At 30.6% G+C, this 23118-nt stretch overlaps 3 protein-coding genes across 5 annotated transcripts; 2 read left to right on the top strand and 1 right to left on the bottom strand.

Annotated features, from left to right (window-relative positions):
- The first annotated feature begins 1785 nt into the window (after nucleotides 1-1785).
- Nucleotides 1786-4825, top strand: LOC106769604. Of its 2 annotated transcripts, none has more exons than XM_014655288.2 (2): nucleotides 1786-1918; nucleotides 2253-4825. In XM_014655288.2, exon 2 carries the CDS (start codon nucleotides 2261-2263, stop codon nucleotides 4292-4294), a length of 2034 nt encoding a protein of 677 aa, XP_014510774.1. In that variant the 5' UTR covers nucleotides 1786-1918; nucleotides 2253-2260; the 3' UTR covers nucleotides 4295-4825. The 2 variants fall into 2 exon arrangements, with proteins under 2 accessions (XP_014510774.1, XP_014510773.1); XM_014655287.2 differs by having other exon boundaries at nucleotides 1796-1918; nucleotides 2229-4825.
- A 442-nt stretch (nucleotides 4826-5267) lies between these two features.
- LOC106771075 lies at nucleotides 5268-7632 on the bottom strand. Its single transcript, XM_014656974.2, has 5 exons — nucleotides 7416-7632; nucleotides 6052-6166; nucleotides 5872-5961; nucleotides 5656-5754; nucleotides 5268-5562 (listed from the first exon to the last, which is right to left on the bottom strand). Exons 1-5 carry the CDS (start codon nucleotides 7481-7483, stop codon nucleotides 5461-5463), a joined length of 474 nt encoding a protein of 157 aa, XP_014512460.1. The 5' UTR covers nucleotides 7484-7632; the 3' UTR covers nucleotides 5268-5460.
- Nucleotides 7633-15544: 7912 nt separating this feature from the next.
- Nucleotides 15545-18406, top strand: LOC106769909 (CASP-like protein 5B3). 2 transcript variants are annotated; one of them, XM_014655711.2, is made up of 3 exons: nucleotides 15545-15949; nucleotides 17672-17777; nucleotides 17891-18406. In XM_014655711.2, the coding sequence occupies exons 1-3, from the start codon at nucleotides 15819-15821 to the stop codon at nucleotides 18083-18085; spliced, it is 432 nt and encodes a 143-aa protein (XP_014511197.1). In that variant the 5' UTR covers nucleotides 15545-15818; the 3' UTR covers nucleotides 18086-18406. The 2 variants fall into 2 exon arrangements, with proteins under 2 accessions (XP_014511197.1, XP_014511196.1); XM_014655710.2 differs by having other exon boundaries at nucleotides 15550-15949; nucleotides 17672-17804.
- The last annotated feature ends 4712 nt before the right edge of the window (nucleotides 18407-23118 follow it).

Genomic DNA, 23118 nt, shown 5'->3' with positions numbered 1-23118 from the left:
TCTATAACCACTTTTTTATTCTAAATCAATTTTTCATCTCTGATACCATGCCAACGTTTACAGTTTAAGTATCTTAAAATAATATTGTTAAGTTTGATTACAGGTTTAAAGTAATTGTCTGCATTAAAACATTATTGAAAGGAACATCTAATGATAAAAAAATAAATATTTAAATTATACGTTAACAATTTAAAGATTTTTTTTTCATTGAGTTAGAAATTTCTATATGCTGGGTTATTTTTTATTAAAAACATATTAAGAGGAGATAATTTGAATCATACATTTATCTTGTTATTGACGAATTTGATAATTATAAATTAACCAGGATATAATTTCATGATGTTTGGTGTTTTAGATATTATAAATTAACTAGGATCTAATTTTATTATAGCTTATATTGGAAGTTTTGTAACAGTTTTATTTTTTATTTTATTTTTTATTTTAATTATTAAATGACGTGAGATTATCGAGTGTAAAGAAAAAAAAACTTAATTTTAAAATATTTTTCTTTATTCAAATCACTTTTCCATCCTCATATATAATATAAATGTTTAGAGTTAAAATATCTTAAAATTATATCTTTAAGTTTGATTAGCACATTTAAAGTCATTCTTTACATTGAAACATTGTTAAACGGAACCTCTAATGATTAAAAATATATTTAAATCATCTGTAAATGAATAAGATTAGTAAGTATATAAAAGCAATTATAATTAAATTTAAGTTAAAAAATAAATCAAAACACGAGTTTTTTAAAATAGTTATTTTAATATATTTAAATGACAAATTTAACTAAATATAACATAATTATATATATATATATATAATAATAATAATAATAATAATAATAATTATTATTATTATTATAAATGCATATTTCATCAAATTATTGAATTAAACTATTTTTTATTTACAATAAAATTTAATTATTTACATAACCCACTTTTTCAAAATATTTTCCATTCCTTTTCCTCTATTTTGTTGTATAATAAACAAATAAAATTCAACCAGTCAATAGCATCTCTCGTATTCCTATTAATAACCAAGAAGTACATAAAAAAACCACTTCAATTAATATTTATTAATTGGTTTTCTTCTTCTTTTTTTTCTTCTTCTTCTCAATCTTCATTTTCATCACACAAATTCTTGATTTGAGTATTATTGAGTTTGAACTTTTAAGTGAAGTTTCATATCCAAATATTCTGGATTAGTAACATGATCGTAAGATAACACTCTAATAAAGATAATCAATTAAGATTTTGGTACAAATTAATTAAAATATCTAAAAATTCTTTATATCAATAACACGATATTCTAAAAAAATTAGACTTTTTTTTTCTATTGAAATAATGACAAACTTATTCCTTATGACGGAACATTAGATAGAAATCCGTCGGATTACCTATCTTGTTATTATAAGATATCTATTTCTAAAATTGCTCATAGATTTTCTTACCATAGATATCGTGAATATTTCTTAAAGAAAATACAATTTTAAACAAAATTATTTTAAAAAAAATTTATAAATACAAATTAAAAAGATCCTAAGCTAAACGTATGAATCTTTTATCCATATGCGAATATATTGCTGCAATTAGAATAAAACGAATTTTCTGTATGAAAATCGGGTTTGGCATGCCATTGGGGAATTTGGGTTAAAGGGTATAGTAGTCTTTTCAGTCTTCAGTTCATGCTTTTGAATTGGTTGGAATAATGAAACCACTCAAGTTAAACTTTAAATAAAGTATTATTATAATATTATTATTATCATTTTAATTTTAAAGTTTAATTAAAGTGAAGTGTTGAAACCAACGAAACCAAAGCAAGTGCGCCACACACTCATCGTTGGAAGCGAGTTGCTGTTTGAGATCCTTTGGTGGTTCATCTGGAACACTCAGATCCATCACACTGTTTCAAGGTAACGTCACACCCACTTATACTTCCCTTTCCGATTTCTCACCACATTCTTTTCTCAGAGCAACGTTTTAAAGAATGTTATGGAAATTGAATGAGAATGACCCAACTTAGAAATTCTACGCCGTCAGTTTTCCGTTGTTGTAATTGTTCATTCTTTTTTTCGCATGATTACAATTGGGTGCTGGGTTTCTAATTTCCGCTGAAGATTACCGTTGGGTTCATCTTGTTTCAAAAACTAATGTGCTTATGCAGAATGTGTCAATTTGATGTTAATTAACTAATTAATTAAATAATTAATGCATCTAGATCAGTTCAATGTGATGTAAATCTTGCAGGCCTCACTATGAGTAAAGCATTTTCATCGAAGAAATCTTCCTCATTGCCCCCACCACCTACACCAAGCACAGTCGCATCATCCTGTGCAAAAAAGAAGCGAAGTCCTAGAAGCCCTTTGCAGGATCTCAACCGCATTTCCAGCAGTAGCAACAGTAGTTATGCTTCTAGCAGTGTCTCCACTGAAGCCCCAAAGGGATGCCTCAGGTTTTTGTCATCCTCTTCTTTTAGAAACCCTGTTCACAGACCCAAGAATCTCACTAAAACTCCCAGATCAGCCCCTCATGCAGCTGCTTTGAAACTGTCTAAATCTAAATCCTCCAAGGAAAACATCCTAAAGGGTGATGCTGGGTTGAAAACTAAGACACTTGCGTTTGATAGGGCGTGTAATCATAGGAAGAGACCCCCTTGCCTCAACCAATGGCAGTCTGGGAGGAAATCAAGTTCTAGGACTGGTCAAAACCAAATGTCCAAGCCTTGTTCTACTTTCAAAGACCGTGGCAAGTTTTTACCTAGGTTGCCATCTGCACCGGACCAGGTAAAGGAAAAAGAGAATATCTTGGTAGGCAGAAATGATAATGCCGGTGAGCATGACCATGTCATATTGTGTCATGGTGATTTAAACTTGACTCCTTCTAGCAAAAACGCAACTGGGTCGTGTTTGGAAGATGTTACAGTTTTTGGGAATTTGGAGGAGAATCCAAATGCGAGCATCAGTAGAACACCTCCAATTCACAACTCTGTTTCCCCAGAGATACAATGCGGGTCCTCTCTGGTTCCAAAAACAGTAACACCTACTTGTTATGGCGCTGGCTATGTTGTTTCTGGTGTTGTTGACAAGAGGAAATGTAGGCCCAGAGGGATTCTCACTGCTGAGAAGAAGTCTATAGGCAGTGGTAAAGTACCTGATAGTAGTTTTGATGATGATGAGAAAAAAGTAATGGACACTATTGAGCATACTAGTCCTTCCGTGTTACCTTTGCCAACTGAAGCTGTAGTGCATTGGCTTTCTTCTCCAAGTAACAAGGGAAAGAACATTCTGAATCAGAAGTTTGAAAATGGATTAAATAAAAGTCAGGGACTAGCATCATCCATAACTCTTGCTTCCACTACTTCCCCATCATCCGGTTCCAAGACTTTTTGGGATGTAAGTGATAGCAGTGATTTGTCTGGTGGTGCCAATGGTATCACGAGAAAAATCAGTTCTTCAATTTCTCCAAATGGGCTTGCTGAATTTCAAGCACCCTCTGATTACATGCTATCGCCTTCTTATTCATCCTTGTTGTTTTCTCCCAATCCCACACCTATTTGTAGGGCAGGTATCTCAGGAAAAGGAAAAAGCGATCGATACAATCTCATTGATGAGAACTCACCCTTTTCCCCGAATTCATTTGGCAGTGGAAATGTTATTCAAACTCCACAATCTGATTCTAGTTCAGAATTACATGTTAGATTATCATTGGCGGTGCAAGCAGACAATCAAAAGGAAAATAATTCTAACCCTGGCCTTAACTCATCCAGGAACGTACTTCTATCAGAAAGCTTCCTTCTCAATAGTTCGATGCCCCCGGTGGATTCTGTTAATTCAAGTTTTCAATTTGATTGTTTAAATATGTCTTATGAATCTATTGATCTCAGTAAACTTCCAAAATTTTTGGATGATCAGGACCCTTGGTTATCGAGTTCTACAACAGTGAATGCTTCACAGTCCCAAATGAGAATATCGTGGAGGGAAGGGTCACTGAGCCAACCTTACGAGCTAGATGAGTGTGACTGCTGTAGATGCTTGTCAGATGAAGAAGAAAATGTCAATGACTCTGATATCAATAAGTTTTCAGGTCCTCAAGTTATTATGAAAACAAAGGATGGTAAAAAATTGAGCAGTGATATTGCAATTCTTGAAACTGAGGATAATGAACAGGAAATTGACGGCCTTGGCAAAGAAAAGTTTCGATCTTTGATGTCATGTTCAGCTGCCGAGTCCCTAACCATTGATGCTGGTGGTCTAATTGCTTCAGGGGATAGTCTGGACTTTATGCCGTGAGAAGAATTTATTTGAAGTGTTAGTCGACCCTTCATAGTTTGATTCATTTGTGAAAAAAAAAAAAAAAAACTTGTAATGTAACGTAACACCCCCTCGATCTAGATGGCTATTTGATCAAGTTCTAAACTTCCTTTAAGGCTACGTGGAAATTCGCCTCGCTGATGATGTGCACTTGTCTTGTATATATAACGGGGTGAAGGAAGAATTTCGACTTGGTTGGAAGCAAAATTTTCTCTACTTCCAATTTAGGAATAATTAGTGGTTAATCAGATCAATAGTGGCTACTTAGTAACCATTCTTTGAATATATCATCTACAGGTTGAGAAATTGATGCTTCATAAACTATGCATTTTTTACGGACACGTTTATTTTTGTAATGTAGCCTTCTCTTTTTCCTTTCTTTGTTTCGTTCTTGTTTTTGGTGAAATTTGTCTTTCGCTTTCCTGTTGGTTAACCAACATGGAGACCATTTATAAATATTTGTACTTATCAGTTTTTATGGCTTTGGAAAAGGTGTCTCTAATTTGTCAAGTGGCTACAGGAAATTATTTCTAGCTTCAAGTCGGCACTTAACACACACTACTACGTTTTCTGAGTTATTATAAAATTGAATCATATTATATCAGTAGTCGATCTTCACTGTATGCACAAATTTATTGGATTGATAATAGTTAAAGAACCATAAATTAGTATTTTTTCTAGTGGATTGAAGAATTTCGTGACAGAAGAAAAGTGAAATTCACTTGTTGGTACTTAAATGATAAGTATGTGTTCGGAAACTCGTTCGCACTATTTTATTATGAGGTTCTTCAATGCAGCAAATATAGAAGGAAAGAGACTAGATGGATTGACGTTTCTCTGGACCCGGTTAAAATCCAAATACTGATCGCATTTCCGTACTCAAATTATAAGCTTTATCTGTTTAAATTAGTCAAGGTTATTGGATAAATTTCAATCACACACACTCATCATATATTGGATATCTTTCAATCACATTTAATTATGCTGACATTAAACAATTGTACCGGATTGAACATTGTGAAATAATTGGTCTGTGTAAATATTTGCCAGTGCTAAAAGGGTTTAAGTATTATTCCATAACGCTGCAACCAAGAATTTAATAACCTTTTTACTGGCAACAGATACATACTTCTTTTTTCTTATCTCTAAACTGTCTTTGCTTTTGGGGTCTTCTTCCTGATTTGTTTTCTGGTAATCAAGTATTTCATCTCTATAAAAAATAGCAATGCACCACAAAGTGCTGTGTTCTGCCATAAAAAAAGTGAACACATTGTATTAAGTTCTTACACAGGTAAAATAATCAGATAGGAACGCATGAAATAATAATATTTTGCACATACCTGAATGAAATCACTCAGCAATAAACTGTATTGAGGGTTATTAGGTCTATAGTTGTAGAAATCATACAGAATTGGTGTAGAAAGTCCCAGATAAAAGAGCTACAAAAAAAATAACCAGGATTATTATGACGCTTTAGAACCAAAACAAAGATAAAAACTGAAGTAAATTTAAGAATAACATGTATTCATTTCAAAGCCAAGAGAGTAAGCCCTCACCAGAAGATAAGATCCAAATGTACTGCCAAGCACAAATAGAATTCCTCCAACCCCCTTTAAAAATATGGTAGAGGCAATGACTGGTCGAACCTGTATTTAACATTTTATCCAGAAAGATTATACAAGTAAAAGTTAAATTCCATTCTAAAAAGTTGATAGTTTGAGAAAAGATCGCCTTACATTAATGTCTGGTACCGCTAACCCCAGTTTGGAGGATAAATTTATCCTCACAGCCGCAAGCTTGGGAATCAACTCCTTTGCAGCTGGTCCACCAGTGTCATCAAATTCATTAAACCTGGAGTCATGCATTCTATATAAGCACGAATGTACTAAATGTTGCTTTAATAGTATTACTAACAAACTAAAAATTACATTAACAACCAAACATTTGATATTGTAAAATGTTGTCAAACAAGGTACGGGGTATACAGCCTATGTCCATTCATATAAACATCAACATGGTGATTCACCACCAAGCCAGTGACAAAATCAAGTAATAGGACTTGAAACTGCTAAAAAGGTTGTGTCTAGCTACTGAAATGCATCCCAATCAACATGTCTGCAAAACATCGTATCAGAACAATAAAAATTAGTAGATCTGTAGTCTCTGCACAAATTGCATATGAATGATTTGGGTCCTCATATTTTTATGTAACAAATGTCATTGGAAAGCCAGACAGATTAGTTCTTACTTTATCAGTTGATACACAACAAGCCTTCTACTGAGGTCATATATTCACTATCCATCCAAACTCCAACAAAGACAAAAATGTAAAATAAAGGCAGCATAATTCATAAAGAATTGAAATTCTACGGCTGTTAGAGTTTGAGTTTTAACTCAACCTTACCAAATCAGTTCCTAAGATAAAGTTTGCACCTCACTCATATGGTATATTTTATACCTATATCACTACACAATTTGAGATCATCAACAATTGATGCCTCACAGCTCCTTGTGTTGTGTAGTGTGTCAGGCACAAACCTGAAATCAAGCCTTGTTAAATGAGCTATTAAAACGATGGTTTTTTTTCAGACTGTACTTAGCTTGAATCAAATACATTACTAATTGCAAACTTAAAAATCTTCAATGATTTGAAGGAAGCAACTACACGAAAATCAACATCAAACATACACGCGATGAGCAACTCAAGGTTTCAGGATCGCTTTTGTTATTTATTATTACTAATTGCTCTTTGTATTTATTCCAACATGCCGACATACTTAAGAAACCTAAGCCATTAACAAATAGTTTACATTAATGTAAACCATGAAGTTCCAGAGACAACTCTTTACACTAAAAGACGCGTCATTAAACTGGAACAACTGAGCATAGTTCCCAAAATAATCATTGAGCAATACGAAGAAGCCCAATTTATATATATAAAAAAAAAGTTATCCATTAAACAACATCATGGGTTTGTACAATATCTAAGTAAAAATACAAATCTGAACGAAAACCCAGATGCAAAAAATGAAAATTTAATGGGCAAATATTAAATAATTTAAACATTACGGATGGATCTAGAAAGAGAGAGAGGACTCACATCTGCCATGCTGAGAGGATGAATAGGGAGGCAAAGAGGACACGACCCAGAAAGGAGGAAAACCCCATTCTTGTGACTACTGTGTTTTGAAGTAGCAGGAGAGAAGCAGAAGCAGTAAAAGAAAAGTGGAGGGTCGCAGTGTTGTGCGGTATTGTAATCAATTTGGTTTTGGTCTCTAATTTGAACCAAATTTAAGGTCTGAGACATTTGGAATATTTAGAGTGAGAGAAGATAAATGTTACCAAGAAAAACACAAATGTCATATAATGCTTAACACTTTTTTTATTTTTGTCATTAACACATATGCTTATCTTACTGCTTTAATTGATTTGTCATTTTTCTTTTTGCCTTTGATTTCAACTAACTTAATTTGCAATCGCTTTAAGATTTAAAGTGCGATCCGTACTATGTTGATGATTTCTTATTATTTGATTTGATACCTCCACCTTTTTTCACGAAGAATTTGATAAATCTCAGGAGATGGGTTGAGAAAGAGTTAATAATAAGGGATAAGTATTGAAATAAATCAGTCTTTTTTTTATTCCAATCCAAGTTAAATAAAATTAATTAATGAAAAAGCTTGAGAGCTCCAAAAGTTTATTCTCTCTTCATTTGCAAAAGATCTTTAAGGTAGTAATCTCAAGTTTTATCTCACCTTAGGTAATAATATTTTCCTTTTCCCCAACCTCCATATTTTATTTTAAAAGGGAAAATCCCTAATGATTGTTTATCGAGAGAAGAGAGGAAGTGGAGAATTTTAGATTTGAGTTTGATTTTTAGGTATTATATATATATATATATATATATATATATATATATATATATATATATATATATATATATATATATATATATTGAAAAAAAAATTACTTAAAAATAAAATTTCAAAATACAATATTAAAAAAATAATAATTTTAAAGCACAATTCAAATTAAAATTTACTTACTAAAATATTAATGCAATGTAAGTTTGCAACAAAATATAAATTGTATAAAATTATTTTTTTTTAAACATAGTTTCAATTTCATAAATAAAAAATAAAAATATATAATGTCAGAATCTAAATAATTTTTTAATAATTAATATTTTTTTTTAGTAAATCTATTTTGATCATTTGATTTTAAAAAATGTTCAAATAAAAGTCACTAATAATCACTGTCCAATAGTAAATATAAAATAATAATAATTAACTTATAGTAAATATTGGTACATCAAATACCATTATACTTGTTAATTCATCTCATCAATAAACCAATAATTAAATATTTATACCTATGCATTATCATATGTATCCAATAAAGATATTTATTTATTATCTGTCATGGATTTTACTTACAAATATTTATGATTATAATTTTTTTTTCATATGATATCATGACACTTGATATGTGGATATCCATTACACACTAAAAAAATTATTAGTAAATTTTATTTAAATGTTGATTTAATTCATGTGATTAAAATAAAATTATTAGTGAAAAAAATATTAATTATGAAAAAATGTTCAAAAATTCACTTTATATATTTATATTTTTTTATTTAGATATATGAAATTTGAAGTAATTTTATGTAAGATTAATTTTTTAAAATTTATATCTTGACACAATTCATTTGAAGTTGTTGTTTAAAATATCAAATTTGTTTACATTCATGTTGATTAATTTGTTTTGAATTGTACTTAATTTTTTTTATCTAAGTTTATATTTTAAAGATTTATTTTAATATTTTTATTTAATCTTGACAAAAATTAAGAGTTAAATATATGTTTTATTCTTTAACTTTAAATTTAAGTGAAAATCGGAATTAGCCAATTTTCAAAACTTTGAACTAACAATGAGTTAAATATGTTTTTAGTTCCTAAACTTTTAGTTAAAATTGGAATTAGTCTCTCTTCAAATTGGCCTAATTTAGTCCCCCAACTTTAGAACTATATGAATTTAGTCCTTTTAACGAAATTTTGTTAGATTTATTTGATGTTTCAAGCACTTTTCATGATAGTATTTGGGTTGTTTACACTGTTTGACACATGTTTGTTTCAATGTTAACTAAGAAACGCATTTGAAATAACAAATAAAGTTAACAAAATTTGGTTAAAATGACTAAATTCATACGTTGAGGGACTAAATTAGGCCAAAGTTTTGAAGAAGGACTTAATTCTAATTTTCACTAAAAGTTAAGGGACCAAAAACATATTTAACCCTCTTTAGAATTGCATAAATTTAATCATTTTAACCCAATCTTGTTAAGTTTTATTTAAGATTTTAAAAGTGTTTCTTAACTACTTAACTAACATTGAAGAAAAAAATGTTTCAAAAAGTGTAAAAAAACTCAAATGTTATCATGGATGTGCTTGAAACTTAACTAAAATTTGGTTAAAAGAACTAAATCTATATATATCTAAACTTGAAAGATTAAATTAAGTCAAAATTTTGAAGATGAAGTAATTTCAATTTTCAACTAAAATTAAAAGACCAAAAACATTTTTAACTCAAAAGTTAAATAGAAAATATTTGTTAATAAACACGTATAAGTCAATATAAAAATAAATATTAAAAAATAAAATTTAAATCTAATTTAATTCTATCAAATTGACAAATAAAATGAAATTTATATCTATTTATATATTTTAAATTAAATTTTTTTGGAACATCCAACCATGATTACTTATACTCAATTAGAACATATATATCTACTTAGGGTTATTAAGATTTGTGAGAGAAATTAATTTGTTTTTTCTCATTCAATCATAAATGATTTAAACCAGCGTCTCTATTTTTGTTAAGTATTCCCAGTATTAAAATTGTGTATAACTGATTTTAATGTGGCATTGTTGGAAGAGAAACGTGGTTTTTTGCAACTTGTTAAAAACTAGTTATAAATTTCCATTCCATTTCTGTCTTAGGTAAACATTCGTCTCAGATTGGCCAAATAGATTAAGTCCAAGGTTTTTTTTAGGTCAGAAGCATTTGGGGTTCAGGGTGTTACGTGAACACTTTCTTCCTTCTGTTGTTCGCCGTTGGAGCCATCGCCGACCACCGCAAAGGCTCTCTCTCTCCTCTTTCTCTTCTCCGCACAGTAGCTCCGACCGGAGCCACCACACCTCCGTTTGGTCGGCCAAGGGTAACGTCGGCGACATCGCTGCCCTTCACGACCCTCTTCCTTTGGCTCTGCCTCTCACGCGTGCCACTACGACAACACATCATCGTCGCTGCTCACACCTCCACCACTGCAGGTGCTTGCTACCGTCGACAACACTGGTCATCGCCGACAGCGTCGCCCTAGCTGCCGCGATCTCGCCACCTCCGACGATACTGTTAAGACTCTCCTTTTGTTTCTCTGCTTCAATCGGGTTGAATGCTCAGTAGATGATGAAGAATAGATGATGAAGGTGGCATTATGGAGGAGGTTGTGATGATGATGGTGAAGTGATTCCTAATCCATTTTTTGTGTTTTTCAGGTAATGAACCAGGATGGAGGGGGAAAGACGATGAGTTATGCTGGCGGTGAGCAGTGAAGAAGAATGTAGGTTAGGAGATGGTGATAATGAACGAAATGGGGGTTGGGATTGTCAATCTATTTTTAGTGTGTTATGTTTTAGGTTGAAAGCCAGGGAAATAGGAGAAAGGTGATAAGAGAGATGCAAATGGAGATGATGAAGCTTGGGTTTACTTCTCTGTTTCATTGATGTATGTATTCTATTGTGTGTGTGATAAGTGCAAAAGAGGATTTATTTTGATGCTTCAAGAATTTGGAAGGAGGAAGCCAAATGATAACGGTTTGCGGAGGTTAATGAGAATGAGAGATTCTTGTTTCAATCGTCTCAGATTTTTAATTAAAAATGGAAATCTATAATTTGTTTTTAAATATTTGCCAAAATGACATATTTCACCTCCAATAATGTCACGTTTCTCTCCTAACAATGCTACATTAAAATCATTTAACACGTCATCTCGTCACCTGTACACAATTTTAACATCATTAACAATTTTTAATAGACTAAATTTCAAATTAATACTTATAAAAGAGATCAAATTGAGAATATCTATGCCTAAATGGTTTAAACCATTATAAATTATAAATTGATACACATTGTCGTAACCGGTGGGGGATTTTCTTTGTTTTTTAATGAAAGGTATGTCATCAATAGAAGGTAAATTTATAATTATCATATAAGAGTCAAATTAACACCAGGTTTAAATTGCTTGTCACCATCTAAAAATGTCGACTGGAGTTAATCGTTATCTTAATGAAATTTAATATTACTTTTAGAAACAATAACAAAGAAATTGTTTTTTTATTATTTTAACGAATGTTAATATTTATTTTATAATTAATGACAAATAAATTTAGATTGTTCTTATCTTAGAAATTTATGTTGGAATCTTAAAATAATTTCTTTGAAACTACGTATGCCCGGTAAGAAGTTTACGAAAGATAAAAGAAAAATAAATAAATAAATAAATANATATATATATATATATATATATATATATATATATATATATATAAGGAAATAATTAATAAGCTTATTTAAACTACACTTATTACCATTATTAAAAAATCAAATAAAATGTTATTATTTTAATGAAAAAAGCGAAACATAAAAGTGTATGTTCACTTTTCAAAATGAATTTTAGAAACAGTGATTAGATAAATTTAAAAGTAAAATATGTATTGCTTTTTAAAAGGATTTGAAAGTCATTGAATTTGAACATAAAGTTTATGAGTGATTTGAGTAATGTGATAGATTATAAAAAATGTTTTAATAAATAAAAAGCAAAGATTACTAAATTGTTTTTGAATGATCATGTGTTTCACCATTTACACTTACCACAAACTCAGATTTACTATGAAGTCAATATAATCATGCGAACTTGATTTCACAACTTACAATTACGAACTCCAGTTCAATCCTTCCATCACAGATCTTCAGCTTCAGCTCAATCCTTTGATTCCCGAGTTTTCCCCCTCCTTATGCCCTTTTTCTCTCATTCCCTCTTTTCTTTCTACTGTATATAATTTTTCTACTTTTATATTCAAAAGAAAATGAATATTATGTCATTTAAATTTGGAAAAGTCTTAATGTTATGAAAATGATGCTGGATAATAATTAGACTTTTCTTGAGTAATATATGTAATTGATACCTATTGGTCAAGTTTTAGTAGTATGTTGGCAGGGAAAAGGTTACCTTTGACTTCTATATTTGAAAGGTTGTTGTGAAGAGAACAACTACAAAGGTATCCATTTGAATTAAGTTTCAGTGAATTTTATGCGACGTAGAAATATTCTCCAGTATTTGGTCTTAAGATGGTCAAATCAAGGTGGTCGGAGAGGAGGCTTTGTCATAGTCTTGAAGGTCCGCTATTCTTATGTTTTAAGATATTCATGCAGTCAGCTACAGCTACAGTAAGACTGATGTCTACTTGTTATCTAATACTCTAACAAAGATTTTATTTTAATTCAATGTTGTAAGCTTTTAACTTTAATGTGATGATTTTTTTTTTTCAAAATAAAAACTATTATTGAAATATTTTTGTTAAAAATTATTGAATACAGGAAAAAGCCATAAGCTTAATTTTATTTGGATTAAATATATATACATAAAACATTATATTTATAATAAAAAAATATAGATTAAATTCAAAATACAAATAAAAATAATAATAAATTAACTATAAAAATAACATAAACATGTATTTAATACTTTATAATATAAAATATGTATAAAACTTATTATTAATATAATAATGAAGATTTAATAAAAATATGTATACGACACTAAATTATTAATTAATTTACCAAGATGACTAAAAGACTGCATACTAATCTAAAATACCGTTTTCAGCAATAAATCTAAAAGATGGTTAGATATAATTTTTTTTATAAATTATCGTTAAAAAATATATTATTAATATTTAATAAATAAAAAAGTTAATATTAAAGAACTACCATAACTATAAATAAACTAAAAAAGATATTTTTTATGATAAAAATATATATATAAACACACATTAATGTATGTCAAAAAGAAAGTTAGATGAAATAAAAAAATATAAATAAAGATAAAATATCTAACGTAAAATTTATAAGTAGACAGTTTAAATATTTATTTTAAAAATATATATTGAAAGGACCAGTTTATTTTATTTCTGTGTCGGCTTGTTAAACCAGAAGCAAGGCTCATGAAAATAATCATTATCTTGTAGGGTGGGTGTTGCTCCCTCCACCTTTCAAATACTCTTCCATCTTTTCAGTATTTTCATTTATTTTAAAAATATTTAACATTTTTTTATTATTTTTTTTATTCCAAAATTATCCTATACTTTCCCATTATCATCAACAATCTTTCTCTTTATCTCTCAGTATTACACATTAATGGAATATTTATATGGCTCAAATTTGAATTTGTAATATATTACAAAATATAAAATTGAGAGGAAACTTCAATATTAGTACTTCTACCATTTCCATTTTATAAAATTAAAAGCTAGATGCAAATACAAAATAATAAACATAATAACATTAATAGTAAATAATGATATATTATTATTATTATATACTAACTTTATAATGACGAAAGAACTAAATAAATTCTAAATCTTTAATAATTTTTTTTTTATATTTTAAGTATTTAATAATATTTTTATATTATTTATCTAACAAATTAAATAATTTATTCAAGTTATTTGAGTAAAACATGTCAGTAAGTTAAATATAATATAATGTTAAAAATTATAGATATTATATGTAAGAAAAACACACACACACACATATATATATATATATATATATATATATATATATATATAAACATTTTTTTAGAAATTTAGAACAAAATTTTACCATTTATTAAGTAATTTGAAGAGAAAAAAATATATTCAACAACGAAAATAAGATTGAATCAAATTTATTTAAGAAAATATATAAATGCTCCATTAATAAGCCATATAAATGTTCCGTTAATGAATCATATAAATGTTCCATTAATGCAGAAAGAAAAAAAAAGAAAGATTATTAAAGATAGTTGGAGAGTGTATGATATTTTTGAAATAAAAAAATAATAAAAAGATGAAAAATATTTTTAAAATAAATTAAAATGACGAAAAGATACAACACGACCACTTGAGAAGGTGGAGGGAGGAACATCGTATCTTGTTTCTTCCTTAAAGGACAAGAAAATAGAAAAAGAAAAACAAACTTAAAGATTAGAAGTTGACATGTCACATGAACGAGAAAAAAAAATAGTACCCAACGGAATTCGAAATAAATTTCAAGATATGAATTCGATAAGTGGAAAAAATATTAGATAAATAAAATTAAATAAAAGAGATAATTTTATTTTTATTCGGATAAAAAGTTAGAAATTTATGGATATTCTAAATTTATATTTAAATATTTATAAATTTATAATATATTTTAAATTTTAATTTTATTTTTAATATAATGTTATTTTGCTAAATTGAATAATAAATCATATAAAATCATATTATAATAATCATTATTAAAATTATACATATTTTTTTTAAATTAAAGATTCATAATATTTATATCATTTATTTAAAGGAAGATGATATTTTTACACCAATTTTTGACATTATTTTGACACTGCACACGTGTCAAAATGTGTTTGAACAGTTTCAAATTAAAAAAAACTGAAATAGGGACATATTTGGAAGAAAAAACCAAAGTTTCTTTTTCTAATTTGAAATCGTCCAATCACATTTTGACACGTGTGCAGTGTCAAAATGGTGTCAAAAAATTGGTGTCAAAATGTTATTTTCCTTATTTAAAATAAAAATAATTTTTTAATTTAATATAAAACTGCAATCTGAAAAATCTATTCCAATTAAGCTAATATATTAAATAATAAAATATAAATTTTAAAATATTAAATTTAAGTCTTAAAACTAAATTTGAATCCGGTCCAGAGCTACTTCATCCACATTGTATGGTCGATTTTGAAAAAATTTATGAAAAATATGAACATGACATCGTATAGGCCTAAAGTGGGTCCATACACTTTTGTGGAATAGCATGCACGCTACTTGGGACGCGTGGGTGAGAGTTCACTTTCATTGTGTCAGAAACAGAACATAAAAGAAAATAAAAGAAAGGAAAGAGAAATGCTTTTACAAGCAACCGAGGCTGTTCTGTTTGGTCACACGTTTGACTATTGCCATTTGCCAAACTTAACATCCTTGCTTTTCTTATCTAATCAAACTTCTTCGTTTCCCTGTCCTGTTTTGCCCGTGACAGGAACTCTGCTCACCCAGATTTCAATTTCCTGGGTCTTTTTCTGTTGGACTTAAAACTCTTAACTTTCTTTTTTTCTTAATTTTGGGTCAAATATGAAGATGGGTGTTCATCCTTAGCCATTGAGAATCCTAGATTTGGAGGGAAAGATGAGAGATTTCCCTGGAACACCGGNCACTGTCCTTGGTTTGGCTCTAAGGATATCACAGTTCGTATTTGCTGCTGGATCAATTGCTTCGATGGCTACCACTTCCAGTTTCTTTAATTTTACGGCCTTTTGGTAATAAGTTATACATTTATCTTTTCTGAAATTTTTTCTTGCATTATCAGTTTCGGTGTGACTTTGTTTCAGTACTGATGGTATCCTTGAAACACATTACTTGCGTGTTAGCCAACCATTTGTTGTTGATTCGGTTTCATATTTGGTTTTGTGCATGTAATATGAGTTAATCCAGCTTCTTCAAGCAAGTTTAGCACTTTGCCTGTTTCAGTCCTTACTTGAGTGAATGTGTAGTGGAAATTTGTCATTGTTGTTGAGAAATGGGATTTGGGAAATCTGATATTCATGAAGCTTTCTAATCACAATTTTGACCTGACTGAGGGTATGCCAGGAAACGGAGGATTCAAATGGGATGTAAAAGCTAACTTTTAGTTTATGAAAATCACATCCAAAATGTGGAACCAGACAAGTTCTTAGCTTTTAAAAATCACATCTGAAACAGGAAAACAAACACGTTATGAATCAAACTTGTGTGGAAATTCGCGTATCAGTTGTTTACCATTTAACAGAAATTGACATAGGTCTCCCCAGAAGAAAGTTAGTGCTAGTTATTTTGATGGAAGATAACTTATTAGGTAATTCAGGACCAACTTGTTCATGGCTGATCAATCTCTACAAGTTTCTTGTATATCGCCGGTACTTTTAAACACAGATGAAAAATGCAAAAGTATACTTCAGAAAACAAAATTGATTAAATTAATAGAATATATTTGTATCATAAAAGTACACTTGTTTAAATTTTGAAAAACCTCAATTTGTGTTCATTTATAGAAGGTTCCTTAACCAATGGTTTGCAAATATATAATTATACTTAGGCTTTGAATGTGTTTGTGGTGTGTGTAAAAGGAGCGTATTTTGATTTTGATCCAGTAATGATGAAAAGTCAAGAGACCATTTCATGGTATCAGCAAGTCACATCTTTAAAAAAATGCTGTTACGGTCTGTTAAATGTTATTTAATCTATCGTAGAATAGATGTTAGGATGAAAATAGTGATGTCAATGTTTGAAATGATGAAAACCAGAGAACAATATTTATATGAATTTAAACCAAAATTCATATATTTTATAAGAACTAAAACAATGTTTTGTAATGTTTTCTAAGTATAGAGGAGTTACGAATAAAGAAAAAAAGTTATAGCGACCAAAATTATAATACAATCATTTTATAGGAATTAAAAACATACTTAAACCTTGTAATTAATATTGATTGAAGAAATTTCAGAAGTTGCTTCAAGAAAAGTTAAATGTCCTTTGGTTGAATAACTAATTAAGGAGGAACATGTCTACATGAAGATTGGGGACATGTACAGATGGAAATTATCCTGTCAAGAATGAGCATTGGAATGGAACTAGGCTTGAAGGTGAGGATTAGATTGGGAAGTGTGTTGGCCAAAGACGGATGGATGTCTGTAGTAAAACCGTTTTTGTCAGTGCTCTTTTCACACTAAGATCCTTTTGAAAAACACACTACACTTCAGTAATTAATCAGCCCGGAATAACATGAAACACACTCTATAACTGTATACTTCTTATGTGGGACTTCAGTATCTTGCATTTGGATCCCAACACTTAAGCTTTTTTCTGTGAAAACATGTTTGTCATTAATTGTTTTTACCGTTGACATGATAATCTGGAAATGTACTTAAGTTGTTGATCTGTATCATCTTGCGTAGATGTTGACTATGAATAACTTGACTCCTACTGCTCCTTTTATATTACAGTTACTTGATAGCTTCAATGGGTTTACAAGTCATTTGGAGTTTTGTGCTTTTTTTATTGGACGCATATGCATTGGTGAATAAGAAGGTCCTTCACAACGCAGTACTGGTTAGCCTCTTTGTAGTTGGAGATTGGGTTAGTTTTTCATCGGTTTATACATATAATAGCTGTTCTGAATTTATGATCTTTCATTTAAAAGTCTTCTTGACTGGTGTCTACAGGTAACAGCAACACTATCACTAGCTGCAGCTTCTTCCTCGGCTGGCATCACAGTTTTGTACTTCAATGATCTGGGACACTGCCATTTTGGAGAGGAATGCCAAAAGTACCAGATTTCAGTGGCCTTAGCCTTCATCAGCTGGTTACCGATTTCAATGTCATCCCTAATTATGCTCTGGCTATTAGCAGCAGGCTAGCACACTCTATATTCCACCAAGTTCTATCATCCATCACTTGTTCATCTAATTGGAAATTTTCCTTGGAAGTGTCAATAGGAAAGGAAACAGAGTACAGGGTTACACGCATTTAAAACCATTCCTTCATTTCATCTCGAAATGTGCTAGCTGTAGATTGTAAAGAGTAAAAGAGTATACGTGATTTTTCCTTGCAAAGAAATTAAGTTACAAAGTGTTATCCTGATTTCCTGTTCCTGTAACTAGAACAAAGTTAAACATTTTACAGGGAATTGGGTTGCTAGTGCATGTTTTTGCAAGATGGTTTTCTCTTTTCTTATCTCATCAGTATCTATTATTGGAGTACCTTTTTTATCCTTGATTATTATGTCACTGATAACTAAAGTTAACATTAAGAAGAAACCGTGATTAACATATGGATGTTTTTCTGATTAGAAATATTTTTATCATGTTGAATAGTCACGTATAGTTTAAAAGTTGATTTCTAAAACAGTTTAAATATTTTTATTTTATTTTCTGAAATATCTTTTAAGAATAAAGACTTGATAGTGTCTGAAACTCCAAAATTGATTATACCTTAAGCGTGATAGGAACAGATGTTATTACAAGTATCTACACTACTTCGATAACAAAAGAGTTCAAATTTATCCATCCGGGTGGTAATTTAATTTTGCAAAATGATATTTAGACACCCTTTTTTTGGCATTACTTTGACACTACACAGGTGTCATATTTTTATTGGGTGTCTTAAATTAAAAAATTTAAATGATTTTCGTTCTGAAACAAGGGCAAAGATGGAAGTTGAAATATCAATTTTTCAGTTTCGCAGTTTCATCTTTCTCTCGTGTTCTTTGTCGTTTCAGTCTAATGAAATAGCCTTCCTCTCGCTCTCTCGTCTCTTTTCTCTCGTCTCTTGCGTTCTCTCCTCTGGCCAATCTCCGATCATTGTCGTCTCTGGCGTTCTCCACTCGTTTAGCCTCTCGGGTCGCCTCGTCTCACCATTGTTGTGGCCCTCTCGGTTGTGGTCGCCTCCACTCGTTGTGGCACTCGTTTCACCTCTCGGCAAGCCCTTTGTTTGGTTGTTGAAGACCTTTTCCTTGCGTTCATTAGTGGTGGTGTCATCTATTTTTAGACCTTGATTTTTTTTTGGATTGCCCTTTCTGTGTGGTTCGTGGTCTTTGTCCTTGGTGTCGTGGTGTGTATCGGCTACGCTGATTTTGGTGAGTGGGAACTGGACCATATACTATGTTGTTTTCGTTGTTATACATTAACTTTCGCAAACCCTAACGATGTCCAAATACTATGTCGTTTTTGCGCAGGTCCAAGACCTTGTAAACAATTACATAGTCTTTTTTCACTGCACTTGATTCAGGATTTCATCCAAGAACTTTTAGTGAACAAAATAACTTACTTAATGCAACATGGGGTCCCCAAATTCAATTATCCACACCCAACACACACCTAAACACCAAAAAATTAAAACACCAGTCCAAACTTGCAAAGAATTGCANANTTCACNTAATGGTCCNCTGTGTNCAAAAACCNGGCTCCTTNAGAAGGACTTTNTGTACAAATTCCACAACTCACTCGCGTAAATGTTTACCACTATCATGTAAACGTTTACATGGCCTTTTTTCACTGCACTTGATTTAGGATTTCATCCAAGAACTTTTAGTGAACAAAATGACTTACTTAATGCAACATGGGGTCCCCAAATTCAATTATCCACACCCAACACACACCTAAACACCAAAAAATTAAAACACCAGTCCAAACTTGCAAAGAATTGCAGATTTCACCTAATGGTCCCCTGTGTCCAAAAACCTGGCTCCTTCAGAAGGACTTTATGTACAAATTCCACAACTCACTCGCGTAAACGTTTACCACCATCCTGTAAACGTTTACATGGCCTTTTTTTCACTGTACTTGATTCAGGATTTCATCCAAGTACCTTTAGTGAACAAAATAACTTACTTAATGCAACTTGGGGTCCCCAAATTCAATTATCCACACCCAACACACACCTAAAACACCAAAAAATTCAAAAACCAGTCCAAACATGCAAAGAATTGCAGATTTCACGGTCCCCTGTATACAAAAACCTGGCTCCTTTAGAAGGACTTTTTGTACAAATTCCACAACTCACTCGCATAAACGTTTACCACCATCCTGTAAACGTTTACATGGCCTTTTTTCACTGTACTTGATTCAAAATTTCATCCAAGTACTTTTAGTGAACAAAATAACTTACTTAATGCAACTTGGGGTCCCCAAATTCAATTATCCATACCCAACACACACCTAAAACACTAAAAAATTAAAACACAGTCCAAACTTGCAAAGAATTGCAGATTTCACCTAATGGTCCCCTGTGTACAAAAACCTGGCTCCTTCAGAAGGATTTTCTGTACAAATTCCATAACTCACTCGCGTAAACGTTTCTCCCATCCTGTAAACGATTACAACACGTTTTTTCACTGAACCAGATTTCTCTGTTCAACTCAGAATGTTGCCTATGTCCACATGCATTGTTTCTTTCGTCCATTAAGTCCAACAACAATAAAAATATCTGTCAACTTTAATATTTAACAACTACATGGTAACATTACTTCCCAAGGGCAATGACATAACTCATTCATTTAACTTTAATACTATGTCAAACACTGAAAGTTCAATGTAACATTTATTACAATTGAAATTATTAAACAAATCTGTCGACAATAAAACATCTGTCGACAACAAGGAAAGTTTCAAATTTGTAAACATATCATAATTTCACGCATGTTTTATTTGCAATGTTCCAGTAAAAGGAGTTTTAAGAGCTCTACTCTTGAACCGCCTCCGTGAACCCATCCTTACATATGTTTTCATTGGAGCTTCATCACTGGACATGCCTCTCGGGGGGATTCCTTCCGGGGAAATGCCTCCCGGGGAGAAGGAAGGATCTTCACGGGCCACACTCGGTCCACCTTCGTCTGGTCTTCTTCTTCTAGATTTTTCGTAAGCAACCTCTTGCTCCAACTTAACAACCTCCCTTTTAAGCCCTGCAACTAGATTTTGTTGATGCTCCAACCTCTTCTTCTTACGTTTCCTCTTCATACATTTGTAAACCAAGTCTAAATCTTTTGTGTCTTTCCCTACATATTTAACACATGTCCTTTTGTAATTTTCTTTCAAGTTCAAGTCCTTACCTTCTGTACTCAACCCCAGACCTAAACAAAAGTCATTATCAGTCATAGGGACTTCTTTATCTCCGATTACAAAACAACCATTAGAGTCAACCCACTTCACAACTAATTCACTCAATATATTCTTAGCCAACCTAACTTTAGTACTCAAACCAAAAGGAGTCCCAGAAATCAATGACCGCTGCTCCTTTGTCAATTCCTTGCTCAAAGTTGATATATAATTCGTGGAAAATGAGTGCCTAACTGTCAATTGCATCAACCACAAATGCTCAAAACCCTAAAATAAAAGCCCAACACAAAAGGGAGAAAACTAAAATAGCCCAAGGATCATGGGGCTTACCTTCGTTGAAGAACTGGCCATTTGGAAACGAAGGAATGAGACAACCACACCAGGATCAAAGAGATGAGACACCAACACCAAGGACGAAGAACGATGGCGAGAACGAAGAGATAAGACACCAACGAAGAGGGTATCATCAGAGATGGCAAGAATGAAGGCCACAACCACACCGAAATCAGAACAAATGAGATGGAGAAATCGAAAGATTGGAAGAACGATGACACCGACAGTGAGATGGAGAAATGAGTGAAAGAGAACGTTTCAATCCAATGAAACAGGTCAAGGGCAAAACGGGAAATCAAAAATTCAAATCTAATCCTTTGTAGTAATGTCACAATTTCAATTTTTTTAAAAATTAAAAACAAACCAATCTCATATCGACACCTGACAATGTCAAAATGGTATTAGAATTGTGGTGTTAAAATATCGGGTTGCTTTAATTTTACACAAAAGACATTGAACAATTAGAAGGACATATAAACTGGTGAGATCTTACATTTGTCGCGTTTCAATTACCTATACTTTTTAGAAAAGTTAACATAGAGTTGTAAATGTGAAAATATGGTAAAGGTTAAACATTGAGACTTCTACTACCGAAGCTAAAATTGTAAACAGAATGTTAATAAGCTCACTGTGCACACTTCGAAAATTGTATTAGAGGTCTTTGTGATTAAAACACCATGAAAAAACAAACATTTAATGTTAGTCAAAACAATAATAAGTAAAAATTGATGTTAAATAATTAGTAGCCTCAAATTTGTATTGTATGTGTACGTGAATCTAAAATTATTTCATCGAGGATATATTTCATTTATTAAACATTAAACAATATATTTCTAATTCTTATTTTAACATTCATATCACTATCTAACAAGATCACTATTTAACAAGTTTTAATATTTTTAGAAACAATAAACATATTAATAAAAATCCTAATATCTTAAATCTTTTATTTAAAAGTTCACAATAAATATTAGGTTGAGATGTTTAGAATGACAATTTTGTATTTAGATATATAGACTAAGAATTGTTTTATTATAATCTAAAAGTTTAAACATCTTCTCTATATATTCACAAATATGCACTTAATAAATTATTATGTAGTTAAAAACAAAAATAGAATATAAAAACAATGAAAGAAATATATTAAATAACAAAAATCATAAAAAATTAAAGATAAATTATTTTCAATCATGTGAACAAGAAAATTAGTTACTCTTTTATATTCTAAATATCATAAAAGAATAATGATGAATTCCTCTTGCCTCCTAAATGAGTCTCTACCAATGAAATTGAATTTTAACTATTTAAAACCTTTTATTTATAGATTTTAATGAATGTACAATTATATGAATTAGACTTGAAATTTGAACTTGATTTTATATTTAAAATAACTCATTTTGTTGATAACTCATTTTATTATGATATATTTTTTAATCTTCAGTAATTTTTCCTTATCTACAAAATTATAAATAAAATAATTATCTTTTTTAAATTATTAAATAAAA

The sequence above is a fragment of the Vigna radiata genome, chromosome 8 (genome assembly GCF_000741045.1).
Source record: "Vigna radiata var. radiata cultivar VC1973A chromosome 8, Vradiata_ver6, whole genome shotgun sequence".
In the NCBI taxonomy this organism is placed as follows: Eukaryota; Viridiplantae; Streptophyta; class Magnoliopsida; order Fabales; family Fabaceae; genus Vigna; species Vigna radiata.
The sequence above is the reverse complement of the archived record's forward strand: the minus strand, read 5'-3'. Positions and strand labels throughout refer to the sequence as shown.

Bases quoted from the DNA above. Each gene is read 5' to 3' on its own strand.
- LOC106769604 (XM_014655288.2), top strand. From the start codon at position 2,261: ATGAGTAAAGCATTTTCATCGAAGAAATCTTCCTCATTGCCCCCACCA.
- LOC106771075 (XM_014656974.2), bottom strand. From the start codon at position 7,483: ATGGGGTTTTCCTCCTTTCTGGGTCGTGTCCTCTTTGCCTCCCTATTC. The intron at 6,167-7,415 runs GTGAGTCCTCTC...GCATGACTCCAG, and splicing joins ATCCTCTCAGCATGGCAGAT to GTTTAATGAATTTGATGACA. The intron at 5,962-6,051 runs GTAAGGCGATCT...TGTTAAATACAG, and splicing joins TAGCGGTACCAGACATTAAT to GTTCGACCAGTCATTGCCTC.